Source organism: Sciurus vulgaris (genome assembly GCF_902686455.1).
Source record: "Sciurus vulgaris genome assembly, chromosome: 5".
Taxonomy (NCBI): domain Eukaryota; kingdom Metazoa; phylum Chordata; class Mammalia; order Rodentia; family Sciuridae; genus Sciurus; species Sciurus vulgaris.
In genome coordinates this window covers 131,389,015-131,414,539 of record NC_136465.1, presented here as the reverse complement: position 1 = coordinate 131,414,539, position 25,525 = coordinate 131,389,015, and the positions used below count along the sequence as shown (strand labels likewise).

Genomic DNA, 25,525 nt, shown 5'->3' with positions numbered 1-25,525 from the left:
GAAGAAAGTTTGAGAAGTATTTAGGCAAGAGATATAAACAATTCTAATGCTTTGAACATGAGAATTGAGTATATTGAGGCAGAGGCCCGCAGCTATAGATTATCCATATGAGTGACTGCTGATTGACTCAAGGTCAAGCTATGGTTTCTTAATCTACCCATAAAATTTGGATAACAGCACTACTTAGCTTAGAAATGTTTTACACACACACACACACACACATCTCACATTTTCTATTCATCCATTGATGGGCACCTAGGATGGATTCCATAACTTGGCTTTTGTGAATTGTGCCTTGATACACATGGGTACTTTGGTTTTCTTCAAAGTGAGTTACCTAGTTGGGTTGAATATCCATTAATTCTTCTTGATGAGGGACTTATTTCTTGGTAAATATACTTAGACTTGTAGAATGGGAAAACAGAAATGAAGATCTTGTAGCTGGGTGTGGGGGCATGCCTGTAATCCCATCCACTTGGGAGGCTGAGGTAGGAGGATCACAAGTCTGAGGCCAGTTTGGTCACTTTGAAGAAACTCTGTCTCAAAATTAAAAATAAAAACGGATGGGGGGATGTAGCTCAGAGGTATAGAATACTCCGATTCAATTCCCAGTACTGCAGAAAACAAAACTTGTAGAATATTTTCATAATTCAAAACAAGTCATTTAACATTTTATTAGGGGGGCAGCAGGGATGAACTCAGGGGCACTTAACCAATGAGTCATATCCCCAACCCTTTTTTGTATTTTATTTAGAGGTAGGGTCTGAGTTGCTTAGTGCCTCGCTATTGATGAGGCTAGCTTTGAACTTGTGATCCTCCTGCCTCAGTCTTCCGAGTTGCTGGGATTACAGGTGTGTACCACCACACCCAGCTCATTTAACATTTTTATTTACCTAATAATCACCAGTTAAACCATTTTGAAGTGTCTAATTCAGTGGTTCTAGTATATTGACAATTCTGGGCAACTACCTCTTCAATAATTCCAGAAAAACTCATCAGCCCAAAAGGAAACCCTCTATTCCCTTTCCCCCCAATTCCCTGGCAATTACAAATCAACTTTGTTTTTATAGATTTACCTTTTCTGGACATTTCATATAAATGAAATCAGACAACGTGGATTTTTGCGTCTGGCTTCTATCACTTAGCAATGTTTCCATTTATGTTGCAGCAGTCAGTACTTTTTCTTTTTTTTGGTACTGGGGATTGAGCCCAGGGGCACCATAAGCACTGATCCATATCCCCGGCCCTTTTTATTTATTTTATTTTGAGCCAGGGCCTCACTGTGTTGCTGAGGCTAGCTTTGAACTTGCGAATCTCCTGCATCATCCTTCCAAGCCATTGGGATTACAGATGTGTATTACTGAGTCTGGCTGGTACTTCCTTTTCATTATTCCAACACATGGTTATACAACTATACCACATTTCATCTCTTTAATCAATGAACATCTGGAGTTTTCTTTTGGTAATTATGCATGTCATGAACACCTGCGTACAAGTTTTTGCAAGAGTATGTTTTCATTTCCCTTGGATACCTTACCTAGGAGTGGAATTGTTGGGTCATTGGTAAGTATGCCTACTCTTTTCAGATGGCATCTCACTGTGTTGCCCAGGCTGGTCATGAACTCTTGAGCTCAAGTGATTGTACTGCCTTAGCTTCCTAAGTAGCTGGGACCACAGACATAGCCATACCTGGTTATGCTTACTTTTTGGTGAAATGCCAAACTACTTTCCAAAGTGACTGCATCATTTTACATTTCCACTAGCAACATGAGGGTTCTAATTCCTCTGCAACCTCATTATTTTTTTGTTTTGTTTAAAATTATGGCCATCCTAGTGAATATAAAGCAATATTTTATTGTGATTTATATCCTACGGATGTTGAGCATTTTCTCATGTGCTTTTGGCCATTTCTATGTTCTCTTTGAGGAAACAGTTGATTCAAATACTTTGCCCATTTTTAAGTTGGGCGATCTTTTAATTATTGAGCTACAGGAGTTCCTTGTAACCTCATAGAGAGATCCTTTCAAGAATACAGTCAACACAGTAATAAGAGATGACAGATGGCAAGACTGAGCCATGACAACACAATTTGAACCCATATATCCACGCATACAGTCAAATCTGCCTACATGGATCCTGATTTTAATGAACAGAGGGATGATCCCCCACATCGAGGTTTCTCAATTAGAATAATAATTTTCCTTCATTATTTTTTTCTGATCTATTTCCAGACCCTACCCTATACTGTGGGGAATTTTATCCTCAAAGGCCTGACAGGTATTCCCCTAAAATATGGAGAAAAACTGAATGATGCCTGCCACAGTTAAAAGTGCCACCACTTTCAAGACCCAGAGGACCCTTGCATAAATTTCAAACCACAGAAACTTTTGGACGATCTTCACAATTCTTATAAATGACTCAACTAAAAACAAATAAAGCATTTCTTAAATAATAATATCAGGCTACAATACTATGGAAACATTAATTGTATTGAGGAAGTTTGAGAAAGTCTTCAAAGAGGAAGAAACAAACCAAAAGGGAGAAGTAGGACCTATAACATACATTTATTGAATAACTTACTGGGCACATTATATATAAAAGAGGTAGAATGGGGGCAGGTAAGAATTTGAAGAAATGAAATATACATACTTACCACTAATAACAACTACTAGAGAAGTACAAAATTTGTATAAGTTATACTTTATAATGAAATTTTGATGCTTGTCAAAAGGAAAATAAGCTATACATACACTCCAATAAAATTTTTTAAAAATTGTGCTTATTGTACATTTTCCCTAAAATGGGTCTGTAAAATGCCCAGCATCCATTCCTATCATACACATCTATTTGCTATTAAAGATTGCTTGAATAGAACAAATGCCTTGACATAATTGCTGAGAAATCCATGGTCAACATATATACAGTTCCTCTAAGAAACATCACAGCATTTGCAGTAAGTTCATCTCTCCACTGAAGTTCATTTCTCCACCTTACTTTCAATTTAGCTTACCCCCAAGTTCTCCTCAGAACTGTTCATATGTCTTTTGTCTGATCATCTTCTTCAAGTTTCCTGATTTCATTTTTTAAACAATTTATAGTTTCACGACTTGCTTTTAATCTCTCCTTAAGCTCTGCAATTTCAAAGCTTGTTTTTTTCTTGGCAGCTTCTAATTTTTCTCTGGTTTTCACTTCAAGTTCTGCAACTAAGGAAAACAAATAATTGTATTGAATTATTTAATTTTTCTTACATGTCTAAGATGTTTCATATATTTGGTCTTTCCTCAGGTCAATACTTTCATGATGAAATGTTGATGACTTTAGATATAAACACATTAAACATGAGTGGGCATTGGAAGGTAAGGAAGTCTGAAATCCCAAGAAAGAATCTAACTTTTTTTCTGTAGCTCAGAATGAAATTCTAGCTACTAACTCTTATTTAAAGTTTTAAAACATTTTTTTTCCTAATACACATTAATTTGGAAGTAAGAGGGCATACAAGCCTAAGAGAGCAACAAATAAGAACCAACTAAAAGTATTCTTAAATTGATGTACAGGTGAAAATTACATAAAAAAATTCCTGTTTTTTTGTTTTCCACAAAAGTATCAATAACTGTTTAGATCTGAATTCCAGTTCCACCAGTTAATAACTGTGACACCTGAAGCAATTTCACCACTCTGTGCTAATTTCCTCACTTATAAAGCAGAAATTAGAATGACAAATACCTCATAGCATTATTTTTCGAGATTTAATGCACCTTTTGTATGGTAGGAAAGTGCTCTATTACTAAGCTATATCCCTAGCCCTTGAGAAAGTTTTAAGTGGATTAATGTACATGAAGTACCCAGAAAATAGCCCAGTTCATAAAAGCCTTATCAACTATTATGATGACAAAGAACCATTAAATAATATTTGAAAAATTCTATCCAGATACATAATAAATTACTAAAGAAAATGTCATTGCTGCAAAATAGATACATCTATTTAAATAAGCCAGTTGGATAGTGTAGCATTATGTCACAAAGAAAAATGCCTGCTTGCATCCAACAGCTCCATCTTGTGGACATTTTAGGTAATTGTTGCTAGTAACTATTAAAGTACAGTCATATTTTCACAAATTTAGGGTGGTCACTAATTGAAAACAGGATTGCTTTGGTGAAAAAAATCCAGGCATTACATACATGATATAAAATTAAAACCCTGAAAGGACAGAGAGTGAAAAAGTATTTTTTTCTTCCACTCCTATCCCTGTCCCCCACCAATTAGTGATTCTTCCCAGAGATAGCCACTGTTATGTTTTTCTGGTATCTTCCAGAAATTGTCTGTTGATATAAATGCATATATCCAACTATTTTTTCTTTGTATCATAATACACACATTGTTCTGGACTTCGCTGTTTCATTTAATATTATATTTGGAAGTTCATTTCATATCACAGAGCTGTCTCATTCTTTTTAATGACTGTAGAAGCCTTCATTGAATGGACATACTGACCCATCTAGTCAGTCTTCTACTGATGTAGAAGTATTTCCATTTTTTGCTTTCTTTCTTGCACTCACTCTCTTTTTTTAACAGGGTTTTGCTGAATTGTCCAGGCTGGGCTCAAATTTATAATCCTCCTGACACAGCCTTCCAAGTTGCTGGGAGGCTATTACAAACAATGCAAAGGGTATGCTGTGCATGATCATTACAGTATATTTGTAGGTAAGTTCCTGTAAGTGGAAACATTAGGCTAAAGGATATATATACACTTGTAATTTTAGAAGAATGCTAAGTATCTCATAAAGGACCTATTCACTTATAATCCCACTGGTATTGTATATTGATTTCCCTACTGCACAACTATTTAGTCTTAAAAGTTTAAAAACATTATTTTAGAGTACTTTTAATTTACCTTTCTCTTATTACTTCTGGGGCTGACTAATCTTTTATTATGTTTAAGAGACATTTCTTACCTTCCATTCTATGAACTATTTCCTTTGCTCATTTTTCTACTAGGTTATTGTAGGAGGTAATCATCTGACATAAGCACAGTATTTTTCCATGGCTGGTCCCTCTAAAGATTTTGTTCACAGTGCTTTTTTATTATGCAGAAATTTTTATTCCCCTGCATTCTCTCCTCCAGTATTAATTTTAAAAAGTCATATTAAACAACAGGTACTTTATTAGATGCTGGTTTAGAGGTAGGACAGAAAGAAGGAAAAAAATGCAGTACAGTGTCATGAGGTAATCACAGGGAGATATATAGTACACCAGATTCACATCAAGGGGAAAGGGGGTGTATGACCAAGGAAAGCTTCTTGGCATTAGTAAAATCTGAAATGAGTTTGAAAGAATGAGAAAGGAGTTAGGAGATGAAGTGGACATAGCAGGCCCTGGAAACAACACATACATCTGAGAAACAACAAGAAGTCCTGTTATGATTGTGACAGGTAGTTTTAAATCTAGTTAGAAAGACTTGATTTAACTCAGTTGTCAGAAGACAGCATCCACTGTAGATATTACACTGATTCTTATATGATTTAGTCGTACTTTATTTATTTTTGGCGGGTACTAGGGATTGAACACAGGGGCACTCAACCGCTGAGCCACATCCCCAGTCCTATTTTGTATTTTATTTAAGCAGGGTCTCACTGAGTTGCTTAGCACCTTTCTTTTGCTGAGGCTGACTCTGAACTCATCATCCTCCTGCCTCAGCCTCCTAAGCTGCTGTGCCACCACGACCAGCATACTTTATTTTGACAACTGCGAAGACTGCAAAGTGCACGATACAGTCAGAAGACCTGCGGATTAATCAGATCCTGGAGGGAACCATCTAAAAACTTTTAGCTTGTCCTAATTTTCTGTTTCCTATATATTAAATGCTTACATAAATGGTTGTTTTTAATTTCCCAATGAAGTTTCAATTCCAAGGAAAACAATCCAAAGGAGAACTGTTACTTTTGTAGAGTCAGTATAACTTACAGTTAGGTAAACAGACTATATATGGCTTTTATACAGAGAAAGAACTTATTAGTTAAGAGTTTAAATTCAGGCCACATTGGGTAATTCTGAAAGTTATCAAATCTCTCTACTATCTCTACCTACAAAATGGAGCTAATCAGAGTATGTTCCTCCTAGGGTTATATAACATTTGATAAGTTGAAAAATGTAAAGCACTAGTCTACTGGTATATAGTAAACTGTAAACTATTTTTTAATTCCTTATAAAGCAATGACTACTATTAAAAGCTTGATCATTATTCCTTAAACTTTTATTGGTTCCAGTATAAACATCTTTTAATATGTTCCATAATGAACCTCTATACTGATCATTATCTAAAAACATTACTAAACTTTTAGAACCTAAGTTTTTTTTTAAAGTGTTAATTGTTTATTTCTGGAATTTTCCATTTAATATTTTTAAAAGGAAAATATTATGGTTGATCACAGGTAACTGAAATTTCAGAAAGCTATAGGGTGGGCAACTGTACAGTGTGATTTTTGTTTTTGGTTTTTATTTATTTGGTCTTTCTGGATATACAGGACATGGAGTGTATTTTGACATATTATATATACATAGAATAAATATAACTTGTTCCAGTTAGGATCCCATTATTGTGGTGGTACATGACATGAGTTACATTGGTTATGTATTCATATATAAGGATAAGAAATAACCTTATGTCCAATTCATTCTACCATCATTCCTGTTCCTATCCCCCTTTCCTTCCCTTCAATCCCCTTTATCTAATCCAATGAACTTCTAATCTTCGCCTTGCTTGTCATGAATTAGCATCCACATATCAAAGAGAATATTCTGCCTTTGTATTTTTGGGGACTAGTTTATTTCACTTAGCATGAGCCCATTTACTGGCAAATGCCATAATTTCATTCTTCCTTATGGCCAATATTCCATTGTGTATACCCACCACATTTTCTTTATCCATTCATCTATTGTAGGGCACCTAGGTTGGTTCCATAGTTTGGCTATTGTGAATTGAGCTGCTACAAACATTGAAGTGGCTGTGTCACTGTAGAGTGCTGATTTTAAGTCCTTTGGGTATAAAATGAGGAATGGGATAACTGGGTCAAATGGCGGTTCCATTCCAAGTTTTCTAAGGAAACTCTATACTGCTTTCTGAGAGGCTGTACCAATTTGCAGTCCCGTCAGCAATGTATAAGTGAACCTTTTTCTCTACACCCTCACCAACATTTATATTCTTAATAACTTTCATTCTGAGTGGGATGAGATGGAATCTCAGAGGGGTTTTGACTTGTATTTTAGAACCTAACTTCTAAGGCAAAGTTATGGCTCTACCACCAAGCAGCTAAGTGATCCTGGGCAAGTTTCTTAACCTTCCTGTGCTTCAATTCCCTTTTCCAAATAGGATTACCTTATAAAGTTATAGAAATAATGAGTACATACATGTATAGATTTCCAAGAGTAGAAATAATTAAACACTCAGTAAATCCAATATTTTATTATGACCAAAAATAATATTGAATATCATACCCTCAAATTGGTAAAAGTGTACATATCTTTTTTAGGCCTTTGGTTCATACACCCAAATAGCTTTCCTAAAAGGACAAAGCAATTTAGACTCACAGAAATGATCCCTGAGAATAAGGAATAAAGGTTCACTACAGATACAACTATTAAAATTTCCTTTTGTGAATTTGATAGGACAAATATAGTTACTCATTACCATTTGGTTTGAATTTTTAAAATTACTAGCAGAGCTGAGCAAATATTTTCCTATTTCCTATTTTCCTATCCTTATTGGATATTCTTCCACCCACCCTACCTGTCCATGTCTTTTGCTCATTTAGCTGGCTTATAAAGTTAAATATTTTCTTCTGTTTATCAACTTCAGGGTTTTGTTTTTGTTTTTGCACTGCCTAGGATCAAACCTAGGGCCTTGTGCATACCAGCAATAGTTTGTTTTTTCCTTCCCCAAATAAAGATATTGACCCTTTGCCACATTTTCTGTAAGTTTTTCTTTGTCCTTCTTTTAATGTGATTTCTTCTAATATATTAACTTAGAAAGTCCTCCTTAGCCATGGTAAACAGTAATCTAAATAAAAAAAAAACCAAAACAGGTTGATGTGTGTGTGTGTGTGTGTGTGTGTGTGTGTGTGTGTGTGTGTGTGTGTACGTTAAGAGTTTAAGTAGGATTTATTCAAGTGAGAAGAAAAAGGACGAGAACTCCTGCTGGGCAAAAACGGGGACCCACTAGGGGTTGCCCAGGTTGACTGATTTTTAAAAACATTTAACGATCTAAACTGAAATTTGTTTTGGTAAATACTATGAAGCAATGATCTAAAATTAAGTTTCCTTTCAGAAGCTTACCACTGCACCAACACTATTTATACGGATTTTTTTTTTTTTTTCTTTTTTGTGGTGCTGGGGATTGAACCCAGGGCCTTATGCATGTGAGGCAAGCGCTCTACCAACTGAGCTATATGCCCAGCCCAACACTATTTATAGAATTAGTTTTTAATTTCTTACCAATTTGATGATGAAAAACTGAACTGAGATAATACAAAACCTGCAATTTACTGATCAAGACTTGCCAAGGTTATTAAGCTTTATACATAAGCTTAACACATCAAATTAGATTTAAAGAACAGCCTTTTAATAAAACATATAATTTATATCTACTTATATACAAATGGATTAATAATATTAGTTTTGCTGAAAAAAAATGTGGATAATTAAGTTTTAAAACAGAATTCTTTTTTCTATGAATGAGTACATTTCATGGTATTAGAGAAACCTCAAGGACAGAAAGTGGACAAGAACAAATTTAAACAGCATATGAGTAGTGCTAAAACATTTTCAAAGTGATTATGTACACATTTACCTTATGTTCACAACAAAGTGGGCCAGGGAAATATTTTCACAGACGTAGAAATTTGAGTTTACAAATTTTCAATGGCTTCCAATTGGCAAAATTATAATTAGTATATAGATTTTTTTTTTTTTTTTTTTTTGTATCAGGGATTGAACCCAGAGGTGCTTAACCACACAGCCACATTCCCAATCCTATTTTATTTTTTGAGATAGGGTCTCACCAAGTTACTTAGGACCTTGGTAAGTAAGTTGCTGAGTTTGGCTTTGAACTTGCAATCCTCTGCCTTAGCCTCTGGAGCCACTAGGATTACAGGTGTGCACCACCATGCATGGCATTATCCAGATCTTTTAACTCCTAGACATGGGTTTCATGAAAAAAATTCTGCTATGGTTAAACACTAATCACTGTGTTCCCCACATCACCATCTTTCTACTATCAAATTATTCCTTTCAGCCTAAGAATAAACTAGTTACTTCTCCCTGAAAACAATATCCTCTTGACCCCATATCCTGCTTCTGCTACAAAGGGCTACTGCTCTCCTTTGGTCAAGCTTTAAGACACAACCATCTACAGGGCCTGTCTAATTTCTCTCAACTCATTTTCTCATATCCTCTTTAACTACTCCTGTTATGGTTATCAGGACCTCTATCTTGCCATATCCAGTTTCTTGTCCTTGTCTTAATGACCTATTACCAGAACTGAGCACAGCTGATGACTTCATAGTTCTTTTTTTTTTTTTTTTTTAATAAAATTTTTTTAGTTGTCAACGAACCTTTAGTTTATTTATATGCCATGCTGAGAACAGAACCCAGTGCCTCTCGCATGCTAGGCAAGCGCTCTACCACTGAATTAGAACCCCAGCCCAGACTTTCTAGTTCTTAAACATTTTATCCACTGGCTTTCAGGACATTTCATGCACCTGGTTTTCAATTTTTTTTTTTTTTTTTTTTTTGTGGTGCTAGGGATTAAACCTAGGGCCTTGTGCATGCAAGGCAAGCATTCTACCAACTGATTGCAGGACTGACTGACTGATATCCCCAGTCCTGCACCTGGTTTTTATCCCACTACATATGGTGTTCATTCTTAATTTTCTTTGCTGGTCATCTCCTCAACCTCTAAATGTTAGAGTGTTCATGGATTACTACTTGGACCTCTCTTCTATCTTCACTCACTACTTTGATGATACCATTTGGCCACACAATAATTCTATATATACACTAGTATCTTCCAAATTTTTGTCTTCAGCCTGTACCTCTCCTTGAATACCAGATACTTTAGGGTGCAAACACCTTCCTCAACATCTCTAATTACATGTCTTACAGGCATCTTGTATTCAACATGTCTAAAATCACATTCTTAATCTTTTTCCAAAAATCTGCTCCCCCTAGGATTCCCATCTCATAAAAAGCTGTAATATTGTTTTGGGGGGTTCCCTTAAGCAAAAACCTTTGCTAATTTTCCTCCCACAGTTTATTATTCAAACCACCAGCAAATCCTACTTTACCTATCTTTAAAATATGCCCAGGCCTGTACAGTAGTACAGGCCTGTAATCCCAGTTATTTTTTAAGAAGCTGAGGCATGAGAATTCCAAGTCCAAGGCCAGGCCAGGCAACTTATGAGGCCCTGCCCTGCCCACCCCACCCCATCCCCTGCCCAACCGACAACAACGAAAGATCCACAATCTGATTCCTTTTCACTTTCTCACTGTTGCCATCACTAGTCCAAGCCACCGTTCTATCATACCTAGATTATTGGAACAGCCTAACAATTTGGTTCCTATCATTTCTTTCTTTCTTTCTTTTTTTTTTGGTATCTCTTTTAGTTTTAGATGGCCACTATACCTTTATTTATTTATTTTTCTATGTGGTGCTGATTGAACCCAGTGCCTCACACGTGCTAGGCAGGTGCTCTAACACTGAGCTACAACTGCAGCCCTCCACCGTTTCTGTTCTATACTCTATTCTCAACAGAACAGCTAGTGGATCATTTTATAAAGTATTAGTCTGATAAAATTATAACTCTTCCAATATCCAAAAATGACTTCACATCTCATTCAGTTTAATAATCTAAAGTCCTCACCTTTATCCACAAGTCCCTGTATGATCTGGTCCCCTATTAACTTGTCTGGCTTCATGTCCCATTCCTCTTACCCTTGTTCACTCTTCAGTCATGCTGGCCTCCTTGCTGCTCAGACATGCCAGGCATACTCTTAAACTGAACTCCTGCCCTTGTTGCTCCCTCTACATGTAACACTCTTGCCTCAGATCCCTATCTTACTCCTCTAGATCCTCAAATGGTATAATCCCAGGAAGCATTATCATATTTGAAACTCCAACCATTTCCTCTCACCAAAGAAGTTCCCTGTTCTGCTTTGGTTTTCTCCATAGGGTCCAACTGCTACCTTGTATTTTATTGTTCTATTGTTCTATTTAATACCCATCTTCCCAACAGAATGTAAACCCAAAGGAGGGCAGATTTAGACACTGCTCTATCCTCAGCATTAGAACAGTAGCATATAACTGGTGCTCAATATATATTATATATTGCATATGTTATAAATTCAGTCAGAAGAATGACTGAACAGTGATACTTATTAAGGCAGGGATGGCAAATAGGTTTCATCTTGAACGCCAACTGTTAATGACTGGCAGTTGATAAATGCAGTGATGTGTAAAGTATTCTGAGGTTGTATCTGCTTAGAGTAGAAATAATAATACAATTATTAATGTAACATTCAGTATTAACCTGAATATACATGTAAAACGACATAGCTAAAAATGAGATAAACTAGTTCACAGTACACAAAAATATAATTATGTTCTACAGGGTTCTTCACAAAGAATTTATTAACAAAGACTAGTGAACAGAAAATGACTAAGTGGTAAGTAAAATTAATGAAAAGTTATATTAAAATGGAATTATGGAATAAAATAAAAAATATTTCAAAAAATGTGGTAAGTTTTTACCTTTTTAAAAGTAGGCCTACAATGGGAAAAATTTAAAACATCCTTTACATGTTCTACAGTAACACATATCTTGTTTTCTAACTTCTAAGAAATTTACTTATATCATTAAAAAAAAAAAAGTTTAATAGCCCTAATCAGACAATCCTTTCCCCATTACAAGCACATTATCTCTCAGGATTATGAAAACATGGTACTTACATTCTGTTTCATGTTTATAGGCTCCTAATGTTAGCTGACGAGATGTTGTTAATAACTGTTGCATCATTGCTGTTGGGTCTTGAAATATCTTAAGGTATAGAATGGGGGACAAAAAAGTCCAATAACTACCAAATTCTCCAACTAAAATTGTATTTAAAACTCACATTATAAAATCTTACCATTTCATCGTAGAACTCTGAAACCACTGTCTTTTTCCCCAGCATTGCATTGGTGTCTGATTGGAACAGCTTTAATAAATGATATAGAGTTACCTGTAAAATAAAAAAAAAATGTCACATCAGTGCAATGGTTTCATCACCATCATGAGACACTCATTTCTTTAACTGAATTAGAACTGGAATTAGCAAACATCAAATTCAGGATATTGTTTTAATGTAAATTATTGTGTCAAATCACCCAATTCTTTGTATCTTTATTTTCCTATTAGGTACCATCATCCATCCACATCTACTTAACATGAATGCTTTATAAAAACTTTTTTTCTTCTTTTACTGTTTTCTTGGTGGGGGGCAATGCTGGGGATCAAACTCAAGGCCTCATGCAAACATATTAGGCAAGTGCTCTAACAACAAATCTCACCCTCTTCATCCTTAGTCCTAATAGGAATGTTTTGAAGAGGCAAACAGAATCCATTCAAGCATCTCTGGAGAGTAACTATATATAAAAATAACAAAATAAAGCTATGGAAATTAAACTCAAAGACCACTGAGAAATGAACTATTGCACTTACACAAGTGAAACTAGATTAATACTAACAGTTGTCTGTGATGATTAGAGTTTACAAATTTGTTGTAGGAAAAAAAAGATGTGATACTTTTGAAAGGAACAACCAATACTAAAATGTTCAATGTGAGCAAGATAGTCTCCTTGGAGATCTATAAGATTATTACATAAATGACATAATAAGTAAACAAAATGTTGGTCATTGATAATTCACTGTGGCAAGAGCAGCATGACTTCAAACATTTAAAAGCTTTGCAGTGCAATGTGTGATCATTTTAGTAAAATAGAAAGTCTCTGGCAAAATACCAGGGCTCATGCTGGAATTATAGGAATCAATTTCAGAAACTGAAGAAATTTCCAAAGGTCACCTAAAATTATTATAAGGGAATGCAGTTCTTTAAAATAATCAGGAAGGGTATCCTGGAAGAAGTATGAAAATAAATACTTGCAAATGAATTTGAACAACCTTTCCCTTTAGAGAAAATCTAGCTCAAATTACTGAAATATCAGATTTCTCTGGACAAGAGTTAGTCAGTGGAGGTATCCTTTTTAAAAAATGTTTTTCAGGTTCAAGTTGAATATATTAAGAATATGCATGGGGCTGGGTGGGGTGGTGCATGCCTGTAATCTCAGCAACTCAGGAGACTGAGGCAGGAGGAACATTGCAAGTTTGAGAACAGCTACAGTAACTTAGCAAGACCCTGTTTCAAAATAAAACATAAAAAGGACTGGAGGTGTAGCTCAGTGGTAGAATGTTCCTGGGTTCAATCTCCAGTATTTGGGGGATAAAGGGGAGGGGAGAGAGGGAGAGAGAGAGAGAAAGGGAATTTTGAAGAATATGGATAGGGCAGGGGGTACACAACTCAGTGACAGAGTACATGCCTAGCATGTGCAAAGTCCTGGATTCTATACCCAGTCCTGGGAATGTGTGTGTGTGTGTGTGTGTGTGTGTGTGTGTGTGTAAGGGAAATGCACAGAATTCCACTAAAGTAATAGCATAGAGAGGTAATCTGAAAATGAGAGAGCATGAATTATATGTCATACTTGAAGTAGACAACTTGACAAATTTCTGGGATAAGCATAGACCTGTTACTACTACACAGGATAATAAACCAAAATGGAGGAAAAACTGAAAACTTACTGGAAACTTAAGAAAGAAAACTATCTAAAATTTTATGCCAGAACAATCAAGTGTGAAGGAGAAAAAGATATTTTCAGATGGGCAATGGTTCTATAAGCTTATTTCTCAAGCATTCTTTCTGAAGAAATTCTTCCAGCAAATGAAATAACCTGAAGAGAGGGCAAAGAAAGGATCATCTGGTATTATTAGGAGTTGACAAGTATTATCCCATGGTTGAGAAATCCAAAATTAGAGGTTTAAATATATGGGATACACAGGGTTAATATCTAGAGGAACTGAAAATACTGTTAAGTAGTGATTTTCTTACTGGGTGTGGTGGTACTCTCCTCTAATCCCAGCTATCTGGGAGGCGGAGGCAGGCAGATCACTAGGCAACTTAGCAAGACTGTGTATCAAAATAAAATAAGAGATGGGGATGGGGCTTAGTGGTAGAACACCAGCCTACTTGCCTAATATGCATGAGGCCCTACAATCAATCGCGAGGTGCGGGGGTGGGTGGGGGAAATGTGGTTTTCCTGGGGAAGGAGTGGGAGATAAAAAAGAAGAAGTTATGGGTTGAACTTTATCACCCTAAAAAATAAATTGAAGTACTAATTCCCAGTACTTGTGGATATAACCTTATTTGAGTCTTTGTAGATGTAATTGAGATGGCTGGGCATGGTAGCATGCACTTACAATACCAGCAATTTGAAAGGCTGAGGAAGGAGACTTGTGAATTTAAGGCCAGTCTGAGCAACAGAGCAAGACTAATCTCAAAAATGGAGGGAGGGAGGGAGGGAGGGAGGGAGGGAGGGAGGGAGGGAAGGAAGGAAGGAAGGAAGGAAGAGCGAGAAATCATTAGGATGGGTTATAATACAGTATAACTGGTGTCATTATAAGACGAGATGAGACAGAGACAGGGAGGGAGATAAGACCACGTGAAAATGGAGGTAAAGTTTGGAGTTATGTTGCCGAAAGCCAAGGAACACCTGGAATTACCAAAAGTTGAAAGAGGCAAGGAAAATTTCTTTCCTAGAGGCTTTAGAAAGAACAAGGCCAATACCTTGATTTCAGACTTCTAGCCTCCAGAACTGTGAGAATAAATTTCTTTTCTTTCTTTCTTTCTTTTTTTTTTTTTTGAGAATAAATTTCTATTGGTTTAAGCCACCCAGGTTGTGGTACTAGGAAACTAATTCAGAACTAATTTGGATTTCTTATTTTAAAAATCTTTTAAAACAAGGTGCACATCTTTTATAATTAAAAAAGTTTTAAAAATTATACCATTAAACTGTCCTTTTCTAAATTTACTAGTCAGACTTTCAAAGGCATTCATGCAGATACAGGCAATAACAAATTTGAAGACAGGTACTTTTAACTTTGAGTGGGGATGTGGCTCAGTAGTAAAGCACTCCTGGGTTACCCCCAACACTCCTCTCCCCCAAAAAAGATTACAAATAAGTAATAAATGTTAGTGGGGATGTGGGGAAAAAGGTACATTCACACATTGTTGGTGGGACTGCAAATTAGTGCAACTGCTCTGGGAAGCAGTATGGAAATTTCTCAAAAAACTAGGAAGGGAACCACCATATGACTCAGTTATTCCACTCAGTATATATCCAAAAGATTTAAAATTAGCATACTACAGTGATGCTGCCACATCAATATTTATAGTAGCACAATTCAAACTATGGAAACAACCTAGGTTCCCTTCAATGAATGAATGGATAAAGAAAATGTGGTATTGGGCTAGATTGTGGCTCAGCATTTGCCTAGCATGTGTGAAGCACTGGGTTCTATTCTCAGTACTGCATATAAATAAATAAAGGTTCATCAACAACTAATGAAAAAAACATATATATATATATATATATATATATATATAAAAGAAAACATGGTATATATACACAATGGAGTATTGCTCAGCTATAAATAAGAATGAAATAATGGCATTTGCTGGTAAATGGATGGAACTGAAGACTTATCATGCGAAGTGCCAGTCTGAAAAAGTCAAAGGTTGAATGTTTTCTCTAATATGCAGAAGCTAATCCAAAATAAGGGGGGTGGGGGAGAAAGAAAGAGAGGTGGAAAAAGACAGGGCCTGGGACCTTCATCAAAATAGACGAAAAATCAGTAGAGTAAGTAGAGGGGACTGAGGGAGAAAGGAGATATAGGAAAAGGGAAGAACAATGGAATGAATCGGAACAAACTTTCATATGAACATACATGAATATAGCACAATGAATCCCAATATCAAATACATACACAAGATACTAATTAAGTGCTAGGGATTGAATTAAGCAAATTTTATTCCATGCTTTTATGATTATGTCAAAATGTATCCTAATATTTTAAATAACTAAAAAGAATCAATTAAAAATAAGGAAAAAAAAAGTAAAACAAAAAACCGATGTTCCAGGCACACTGTCTCATTTTTGGATACTTTACAATCTTTTAAACAATTATCTTGCAAAATAATGGTAATCTTCATAATTTCTTGCCAAACAACATCTGAAAATATTCTACAAAGGCAAAAAGACAGATAGATATGGAAACCCAGCACATGAAAAATATTTAAATGAGTTATGGATGTTTGTTCAGGACAAAAGAAAACTAATGTATGAACAGTTATCAGTAAAAAGTTCAAGAAATCAAAACTTAAAGCTCAACTTTCTTAAAACTAGAACAACTCCAAAACAATAAGATGTCTCATTCAATGACAGAAGTCAATCCTCTATATTTGCAGATAGGCAAACCCAAACTAGATTCTCATTTGAGAGACTACCTAAATGAATACCTATTTAGGAAGAGTAATGCATATGTCAATGTGTCCTAAATCTTATTGTATATCAAAATCACCTGGTCTGCTCCAGAAGCTATTGAATCAGACTCTCCAAGGCATGAAGCCTGGAAATATGAATTTTTAAAAAGTACCCCGGTATTTCTGATGCAGCCAGTAAAGATTTGGTTCTCTGAACCACTGGACCAGACTATATTCTACTCCTTTAAAAGCACATGTAGAGGGCTGAGGATATAGCTCAGCTGGTAGAGTGCTTGCCTCACAAGCACAAGTCCCTGGGGTCAATCCCCAGAACGGCAAAAAAAAAAAAAAAAAAAAAAAAAAAAAAAGAAAAAAGAAAAAAGAAAAAAAGCACATGTAGGGGGCTGTGGTTGTGGCTCACTTGCCTAGCATGTGTGAGGCCCTGGGTTTGACTCTCAGTACCACATATAAATAAACTAAATAAAGGTCCATTGACAAGTTAAAAAAAAAAAAAAAAGCACTGTTTAAAACTTATAATCTAATAATTAAAGTGTAAAAAAAAGTGTAAATGTTTGACACTAAAAGGATTGAGCTGAACCTAACAAGAAGAAAATTAATGGTGATGAGTGTTAAACCCCAGTCACGTGTCACTAAATTGCAACTTATACAGAGGTTTAAAAAAAAAAAAAAGTCTAGCTGTTTTAGTTAAATAAAGCAAAAAACAATAAAAACTAGAAAGTGTTAGGTCTAAAAAAAAAAGGCTCAAAAACTAGGTGTGCCACAATTGTTTCTGAGCACATGACTAAACCTCTGAGCCTTAATATCCACATAAATAAAATGAAGAATATTGCTAACCTCACAAAGTTGCTGAGGGATCAAAGAACAGCTTGGAGAGAATTTTACATTACCACGCAAAAGTGTGATTAAAAAATCACAAGATGAAAACTCAGCAGTTATTAATAAGGATTCAAGAATAAGATATAAAATAAAGCTGTTGGTATTAATGGCAGCTTAAAAAAACAAAACAAGACTTTTTAAGGGTTTAACTATAAAAAATTGAATACTCATTTCAAACAGCATATGAATTCAAATTGTTTACTATTAATAACCAAATGATACTAGCAAATACTAGTGAATTTTAAATTTTTTTTTTTTCCGGCAGCAATCTTCTGGTTTCCTTTTTTTTCTTTCTAATATATATTCATATTATATCCCTTCTTTCTATATTTGAAGGGAAAGAAAAGGATTTTAAAAGGCATTCCACTTGAAAAATGGAAAACCATAACTCATGTTGATTATCAAACCACATGTTTATATAAAATACATATGAACAAACATCAGCTATTCATTAGGTATTATAATATTTTCCATTTACCAAAAAATCTATTCTCTATTTGCAAAGATTAACATTACTCACAGGTCTTTCATTAGGGTCAATGAAAAATATTTTGATGATTATTTCGAATTCACCCCATCCTGTTTCAGTAATTTCATATGGAGGCTTAGTAACAACTGAAGAAAGGGAAGGAAAATAAAACAATTATAATAAATTACTGATTTAGTTGCCTGGCTCTTTTTAACTTTGCATATTATGAATCAAGACTATACTATACCTCTTAAAGGATTGCCGTAGCTTTCATGTAATTTAAACTGGATTTTCTTCACATATGCTGACATATCCTAAAATATAGAGAAATTAATTAATTCTATCATCTACGTATGAAAACTAGAATGGAAATACATGCAGCATATGGATCTAACTTTATAAAACATACTTTATCTGAAATTTTATGAAATCCTAAAAAAAAAGAAAGAAACATCATTTACACCTGGGTTTGCTTTCTTTTTTTCCCCAAATTCTTTCATAAATCATAACATTAAGGAATTAAGGAAATACATGTTCCTATTCATGCATTTAATAATGTTACCTGAAATTAAGATAACTAATACAAGCAACTTAAAACTGTTGGACATAAAACTCCTTTTTTTCATTATATTCTGAAGCACAGAAGCACACTTATTAGTACAAGCACATAATAAGGCTTCTGTAGGTAAATTGGTTTTTTAAAAATATGATTCAACGGGGTTGGGGAGATAGCTCAGTCGGTAGAGTGCTTGCCTTGTAAGCACAAGGCCCTGGGTTCGCTCCCCAGCACCCCCCCCCCCAAAAAAAAATATATATATATAATTCAAAATCAGGTGTGATGACACGACTGTAATCCCAGTAACTCAGGAGGCTGAGGCAGGACAACTGCAAGTTTGAGGCTCACCTGGGCAACTTAGTGAAACTCTGTCTCAAAATAGAATAAAAAAGGTCTGCTGTAATCCCAGGGGGTCGGGAGGCTGAGGCAGGAGAACAGCGAGTTCAAAGCCAGCCTCAGCAAAAGTGAGGCACTAAGCAACTCTGTGAGACCCTGTCTCTAAATAAAATACAAAATAGGGCCAGGGATGTGGCTCAGTGGTCGAGTGTCCCTGAGTTCAATCTCTAGTACCCCCATACCAACCAAAAAAAAAAAAAAAAGTCTGGATAGACTTGGTTGCCTACTATGTGTGAGGGCCTGGGTTCAATCCCTAGTATTAGGGAAAATTAGAGAAAATTGAAAAATGCAAACCTTTGTTTTCAGTAATTTTTTTATATACATGTATCTACATATATTTCTTAAAAAATTAAATTAGGATTATACTGTAATGATCTTAATACTTTGTTTTTGTCACTTCTTATATTGTAGGGATTTTTTTTCTGAAGCAGATTTTCATAAGCATCTTTGGAGACAGTTTTGGGAATACTTGATTTCATTTCTTCTATGAATACCTGAGTGACTACCAAGATTGTTGTACCAGATGCTAATTATACAATGGTTAATAAAATAGGGCCTTTCTTCCAGGCATGAGACATTCACTGTGGACAGATGATAAAATGTACACTCAATATAATGTGTTAGGAGGGCATTAGGTACAAGTTCATTGGCAGGGCAGGGGACACCTAATTTAGTCTTTGGAGGTCAAGCAAGTAGTTCCAAAGAAAATAACACTTGAATTAAAACTTTAAGAATCAACAGGAATAGAAAGAGTGGAAGGAATAAGTGAAGACATACATTTAAGAGTATTCCTTTGATAAGGGTATTGTAGAATGGAAGATATGAGGAAATGAGGTACAGACAGAGATAACGACTGCAGAGGTAGAATAGGTAGTCATTGAAGGGCTGCTTTTTTAAAATCATGGTTTTATTGAAATATGATTCACACACCATATAATTTACCTTTGTAAAGTATAAAGTTCAGTGGTTTTTAGTATATTGAAATTTATACAACCATCATCACAACCAGTTTTAGAACACTTTTTTTTTTAATACACAAAAAGAAACCCCATACTAGCACTCACTCCCAACTTCCCTTTCACTCCCAACCTGGCAACCACTAACCTACTTTCTGCATCTATAAATTTGCCTAGTCTGTATATTTCATATAAGTGATACCATAAAATAAATGACATTGTGTATGTCTTCTTTCACTTAGCATAATGCTTCCAATTTTCATCCATGGCAAAGCATTTATTAGTACTTCATTTCTTTTTATTGTCTAATAATATTCTATTGCATAGGTAAAAAAAAGTTATACACACACACACACACACACACACACACACACACACACACACAATGGGGTTTTATTCAGCCATAAAAAAGAATAAAATTATGTCCTTTGCAGGAAAATGAAGAGAACATGATAGTTATGTCAAGAGAAATAAGCCAGACTAAGAAAGTCAAGGGTTATATGTTTTCTCTCCTATGTAAAAGCTAGAGAAAAAAAAAGTGGGTGAGGGGGGCAGTGGAATCTCATGAAAACAGAAGGACCAGTAGAGTAGACAAAGAGGGCCACAGGGAGGAAAGGAGGGAAAGGAAAATTACCAAGGAATGAAACTGACCAAATTATACTACTTGCATATGAATATGTCACAATGAATCCCACTATTATGTATAATTACAATGTACCAATAAAAAGCTAATTCAAAAATTCCATTAAATGGATACACAATATCTTATGTATCCACTTATCAGCTGACAGATGTTTGGGTTGATTCCATTTTTTGGCTAGTATGAATGTTACTACATTCATATAAACAAGTTGAGTTATTTGTTCTTTCAATAAATATCTGGCTGTTCTCCAGGAATTGGAGATTTGGCAGCAAAATAAAATTACCAGTGACTAGATTATATAGCATATCTGTCTTCTACATTCTCTGATGGTCTTACTACAACATTATCACTTTAAGTATTAGCTACTATTCCTCAAATAGCTGATTAAATACTATGTTAACTTAGGATGTGATGTTTGGAAGGTCTACTTGTACTATTTATAGCAGGATAATTCTTGTTACCTTAACTTTAATTAGAAAACATTTTTGGATAATAATCTATTAATTACATGAAGTTGATAGTTTTCACTTCATTCTTTTAATTTGGGGAAGAGGGAACATTTCTATAATAAACCAATTTTCTGAGAGAAAGTTACTATAAAAGAATTTTATAATTTATCTTCAAACAAAACAAATTGTAGCTTCAAAAAAAGTTACAGGGAAAACAAGTGCCTACCTCATTTCTATATGGTTTTACATATACTGTCCATTGATGGGTGTGCCCATCTTCTTCTCTTTTCTTCCCAAAATATCGAGCAACATTACCATAAACTATTGGTTTAACGATAGTAACCCCCTAAAAGAAAAGTGATTTAAAAATCAGTAAATATTAAGTAAGTACCATTACTTAAATAGAATGAGAGCTTTGAAGACATGTCTTATGAATGACAATCTCACAATACAGTTTAGTTACAACATGGACTTTTCTCAAATCAACTTCAGACATTCTCATTTCACAATAACACAATTGTTCTCTCTTTGAAAATGTTTTTATTTAAATCACCATATGAAGCACTTGAGAGTATTATTAAGAGAAAGGCAAAAGGCCCTTGTTTTACGAACCTGAAAGTTAAGCATCTGAATAAAAATTGCCAATTAAATGGCATCATTTGATGGTAATGTCCTATTAATTAGCTTATGGGAGTGTTTACCAAAGCACAGAACAAAAATCAAAGGCAGTATGTGTGAAGATTTTAGGTATAAGAAGATAAATATATTTCATTTTATTATGGGTTTACTTTAATCCACTTTAGAAAAATGTAACTAGAACTTTAAACCTACAAAGTCAAATGCTTAGGAAGACACTTTTAAAAACTGAATTGCTTCTAATATAAATGTTACAATAAATATCATAACTGGAATCAGATATGGCAAAAATGGTAAAGTGGTACTTGGATAACCGAAGCTTGGTAAATAAAAGCCAATGGCATGTTTGCTACATTTGTACTCAGTTCTGTAATGCAAATATATTTCTTGTCACATCTGATTAGCATAATGGCAATGAGTGTTCAGATTATGATGAAAAAGAGATTAAAAATCTCAGGTGAAGAGAAAATATTTAGTGTAATATACGACTCTGAGACCAAATATTCAACATAAGGAATGTATCTGAAAGACAAAAAGCAAGACATACAATATATGAAAGGTGCTATGCCAATGTAATCAACAATAATTAATAAGAAATAAGAAAAAGTGAACACAATGGAAAATTTCAAGTTCGGCTGAATAGTTAACTAAATCTAATACTTATAAACTTAGTGCAAATAGGGTCTGGTGGCCCTTGCTTGTAATCATAGCTACTAGGGAGTCTGAAGCAGAAGAAACCCAAGTTTGAGGCCAGCCTGGTCAACTTAGTGAGACCCTTTCTCAAAAATTAAAAAAGGACTGGGGATGTGGTAATATTGCAGAGTGCCTCTGGGTTCATTGTCTAGAACAACAAAAAAAAAGAGTTCAGAAGAAGCCAAGTAGCTTGTATGCAAATGAATAATCATAACAAGTGCTACCAGTGAGTTTTATAGCAACCGTAGATGGGGCTACAGGTTCAAGGCCTGAATAAGTACAATGGTGTTGACCTGGTCAGTGTATAACAGATCCTACAGCTGCTACAGCTACTCACTAGGGACTTGCAGAGTTCATTAAAAATGCAAAGGACCTGCTTGTCAATAGATTTACTACCTGGATGAAATATATCTAAATTTGAAAAACATGCCTAAAAGAGTATAGAGCAAATGAGCAGGAAGAAATAAACCCTAGCTTTGCAGCTTCATATGACTATTTTTAGTCAAAAATCATTTGAGGACTGCAAGCTTCACTTCAACTTGCCCTGGACTGAAACTTTTAGAACCTAACATGATATAAGTAAATTTCTGTAATTTCTTCCCCCAAATTGAATGTTTTAACCCTTTGTTTTGTAGTAGTTTCCTATCAGTTCAAAACCTTATCCTAAAGCTTTGGCAAAATGTATAATTTATGGTCTCTGTTACTGTGAATTTTTACTTAGCATTTCTTCCTTTTATGAAATTTGAATGCTTTTGGAATTTTCAAAGAATTTCTGTTTTTACAAGTGATATTACAAAAGTGATAGCTGTATACATTACTATAAATGAAATATAAAAATAATATGACAGATAATGACTCTAAGTAGATTGGTGTAAAAGTGGATGCTTTTCCTTCGAAAGGAAAAATTCCTTCTTGTGATAAATTAAGAATCAGAGGGGTAAAAATAGGTGTTTTATCAGGAACCAGTTGGCCTTGCCTTAAAAATTAACATGACAGTGGATGCATAAAAATGAGGGGGGTGGAGTTGTGGCTCAGTGGTAGAGCACTTGCCTGGCATGTTGGAGGCACTGGGTTCGATTCTCAGCACAGTATATAAATAAAGGTCCATTAACAACTAAAAGTCTATTTTTAAAAAAAGTGAGGGGAATAAGTGTCATAATGTCCAACATTATGTTAGACTCTATAATAATTTTCATTAAAAATAAAAGACATTTACTAAAAGTTCCCTATGTGCCAGGCACAGTATTATGGTCTCCGTATGTTTTGACAAGGTGGCCAAAGTTATGGGGCTTTGTGATCGCCAGAACTCAGGTAAATCTACGTCCAGGTACCTCAGATCTCCTATTTGTAAATACTACGAAGATTCTTCCTGCCCAGGATCTGCAAATTCTGCAGTTACGTGCTCGTCGACTATTTGCTACCGTTATTATCCCCACGATCAGGCGGGTGGCACCCTCACTTTACCCACGACCTGGGCAGAGAGCTACTGTGCAGCATACCAGGATTTTCCAGCCCTTAGAGTGACCTGTTTCCTCAGCCCGCCAGGTTCAGCTTTTCCCAAGTCAAACCCGAAAGGGTTTAATTTTGGCGGGGTTGGGAGGGTGGCGGTGACGCGGGGAAGTTGGGTCCAATGAACACCAACTTTTTTGGCTCAGTGGTTCTGACTTGCTTTCCGCCTTGAGTACACGGTTCAAGACCGAGCAGGGAAGGCGCGAAAGGGAATCAAGCGGTCCTTCCTGCCGGGGGCAGGAGTGTCCCCCACGGGAGAAGCGCTGTCTGGGTACTGACCTTCACTCTCCCGCCGGAGTCAGGCCCAAATTCGGCCATTCTCTTGAACATATTGTCCCACGGAAGAAGCCGCTGCCGCCAGGGAAAGAGACCGGGGCCGGCGGGGTCGCCGCTCCCCTCAAAGGTCCCGCTCCTCCCGCGGGAGCCCGCGGAGGGTTCCTGACAGAAGTAGGACGAGTCACTGAGACTCGCGGCTCTGAAAAACCGCAGGCTCCTGCAGGCGGGCGGCGTAGGGGTAGGCCATTCAGCCCCGCGCCGTGGGAGAAGTGAGTGGAAGGAGGGGCGACGGCGACGCCGTGCGCAGGCGCGATAGGCTCAGCGATAGGCTCACACTGCGCACGCGTTTGGCCGCTGCCATAACAACAGAAGAGGACCGGTCAGGGAGTTCCGGAGAGAACGGGGAAAATGGAAGGAAGGACGTAGTAAATGATTTCAGAAAGTTTTCCAAAACTTAAGGACAGGCGTTTATACACTGAAAGATTGTATCAGGCACCCAGCACAAAAATGAAAACAGATCCACGCCAAGTAATATCATTGTGAACTTTCAGGACGTGGGGCTAAAAGGAAGATACCACACCCTTGAAGGTTATAAAGAAACCAGGATAGCATCAGATCGCACAATGGCAGCATTGGAACTAAGAGAGCAAATAAAGCACTACTCATCACTCTCAAGAAAAATTATTACCAATTTAGTCTTCAATACCTAGTCAATCATCCCCAGTGTGTGTATAGAATAAAAGTTTCAAACATGCTAAATCTCGAAAAATCTATGCACCCTTCTCAGAATGGTCCTGGAGATGTGACCCACCAAAATGAGGAAACATACACGAAGGAGGAAATTATATGGCAACCAGTCCAGATGAGATTCTGCTTCAGAAGAATGAAATAGAAAAAATTGCAGCTTCAAGAGGAAATTTAAATGTTAGACCTGGAGTTTGGGAGTTGAATTCATGACAGATATACAGAAAACCGAGCAGATTTAAGAATTATCCAGTTAGTAGGGCTAGGGAAAACAAAATTGCATTTAGGGCTACCTAAATACTGAGTATTGACCTAATAAAAATATAAATAAAAAATTACATTTGGAAGGATGGACTTTGGAGAAGGGTACCATGTGTGATAGGGATAAGAGAAGGAAAGAAATAGAACTTAAACTTCAGTCCTGGGAAATCAATATTCTAAAACGGATATTCAAGAAGAAGCAATATAAGGCTAATATTTTCAAGCATAGAAATAACTTAAAATACTGGTATAAAATTAACAGTGGAAACTACTGATTACAATTTTTAATAATTTCATTTAGCAACTTTTAAGAAAATGGTTTAAAAATTATTCCACTAAATAGAAGTGCAGGAAATATGCTGAAGCCCTAGTTATAATTAGTGTCATATAAAGAGTCCAGTTGTGATATGAAATATCAC

General features: G+C 35.7%; 1 protein-coding gene across 1 annotated transcript; it reads right to left on the bottom strand.

Annotated features, from left to right (window-relative positions):
- Positions 1-2,545: 2,545 nt before the first annotated feature.
- Positions 2,546-24,741, bottom strand: YEATS4 (YEATS domain containing 4). Its single transcript, XM_079142218.1, has 7 exons — positions 24,105-24,741; positions 21,214-21,333; positions 18,235-18,301; positions 18,039-18,133; positions 12,179-12,271; positions 12,000-12,087; positions 2,546-3,203 (listed from the first exon to the last, which is right to left on the bottom strand). Exons 1-7 carry the CDS (start codon positions 24,153-24,155, stop codon positions 3,034-3,036), a joined length of 684 nt encoding a protein of 227 aa, XP_078998344.1. The 5' UTR covers positions 24,156-24,741; the 3' UTR covers positions 2,546-3,033.
- Between the last annotated feature and the right edge of the window lie 784 nt (positions 24,742-25,525).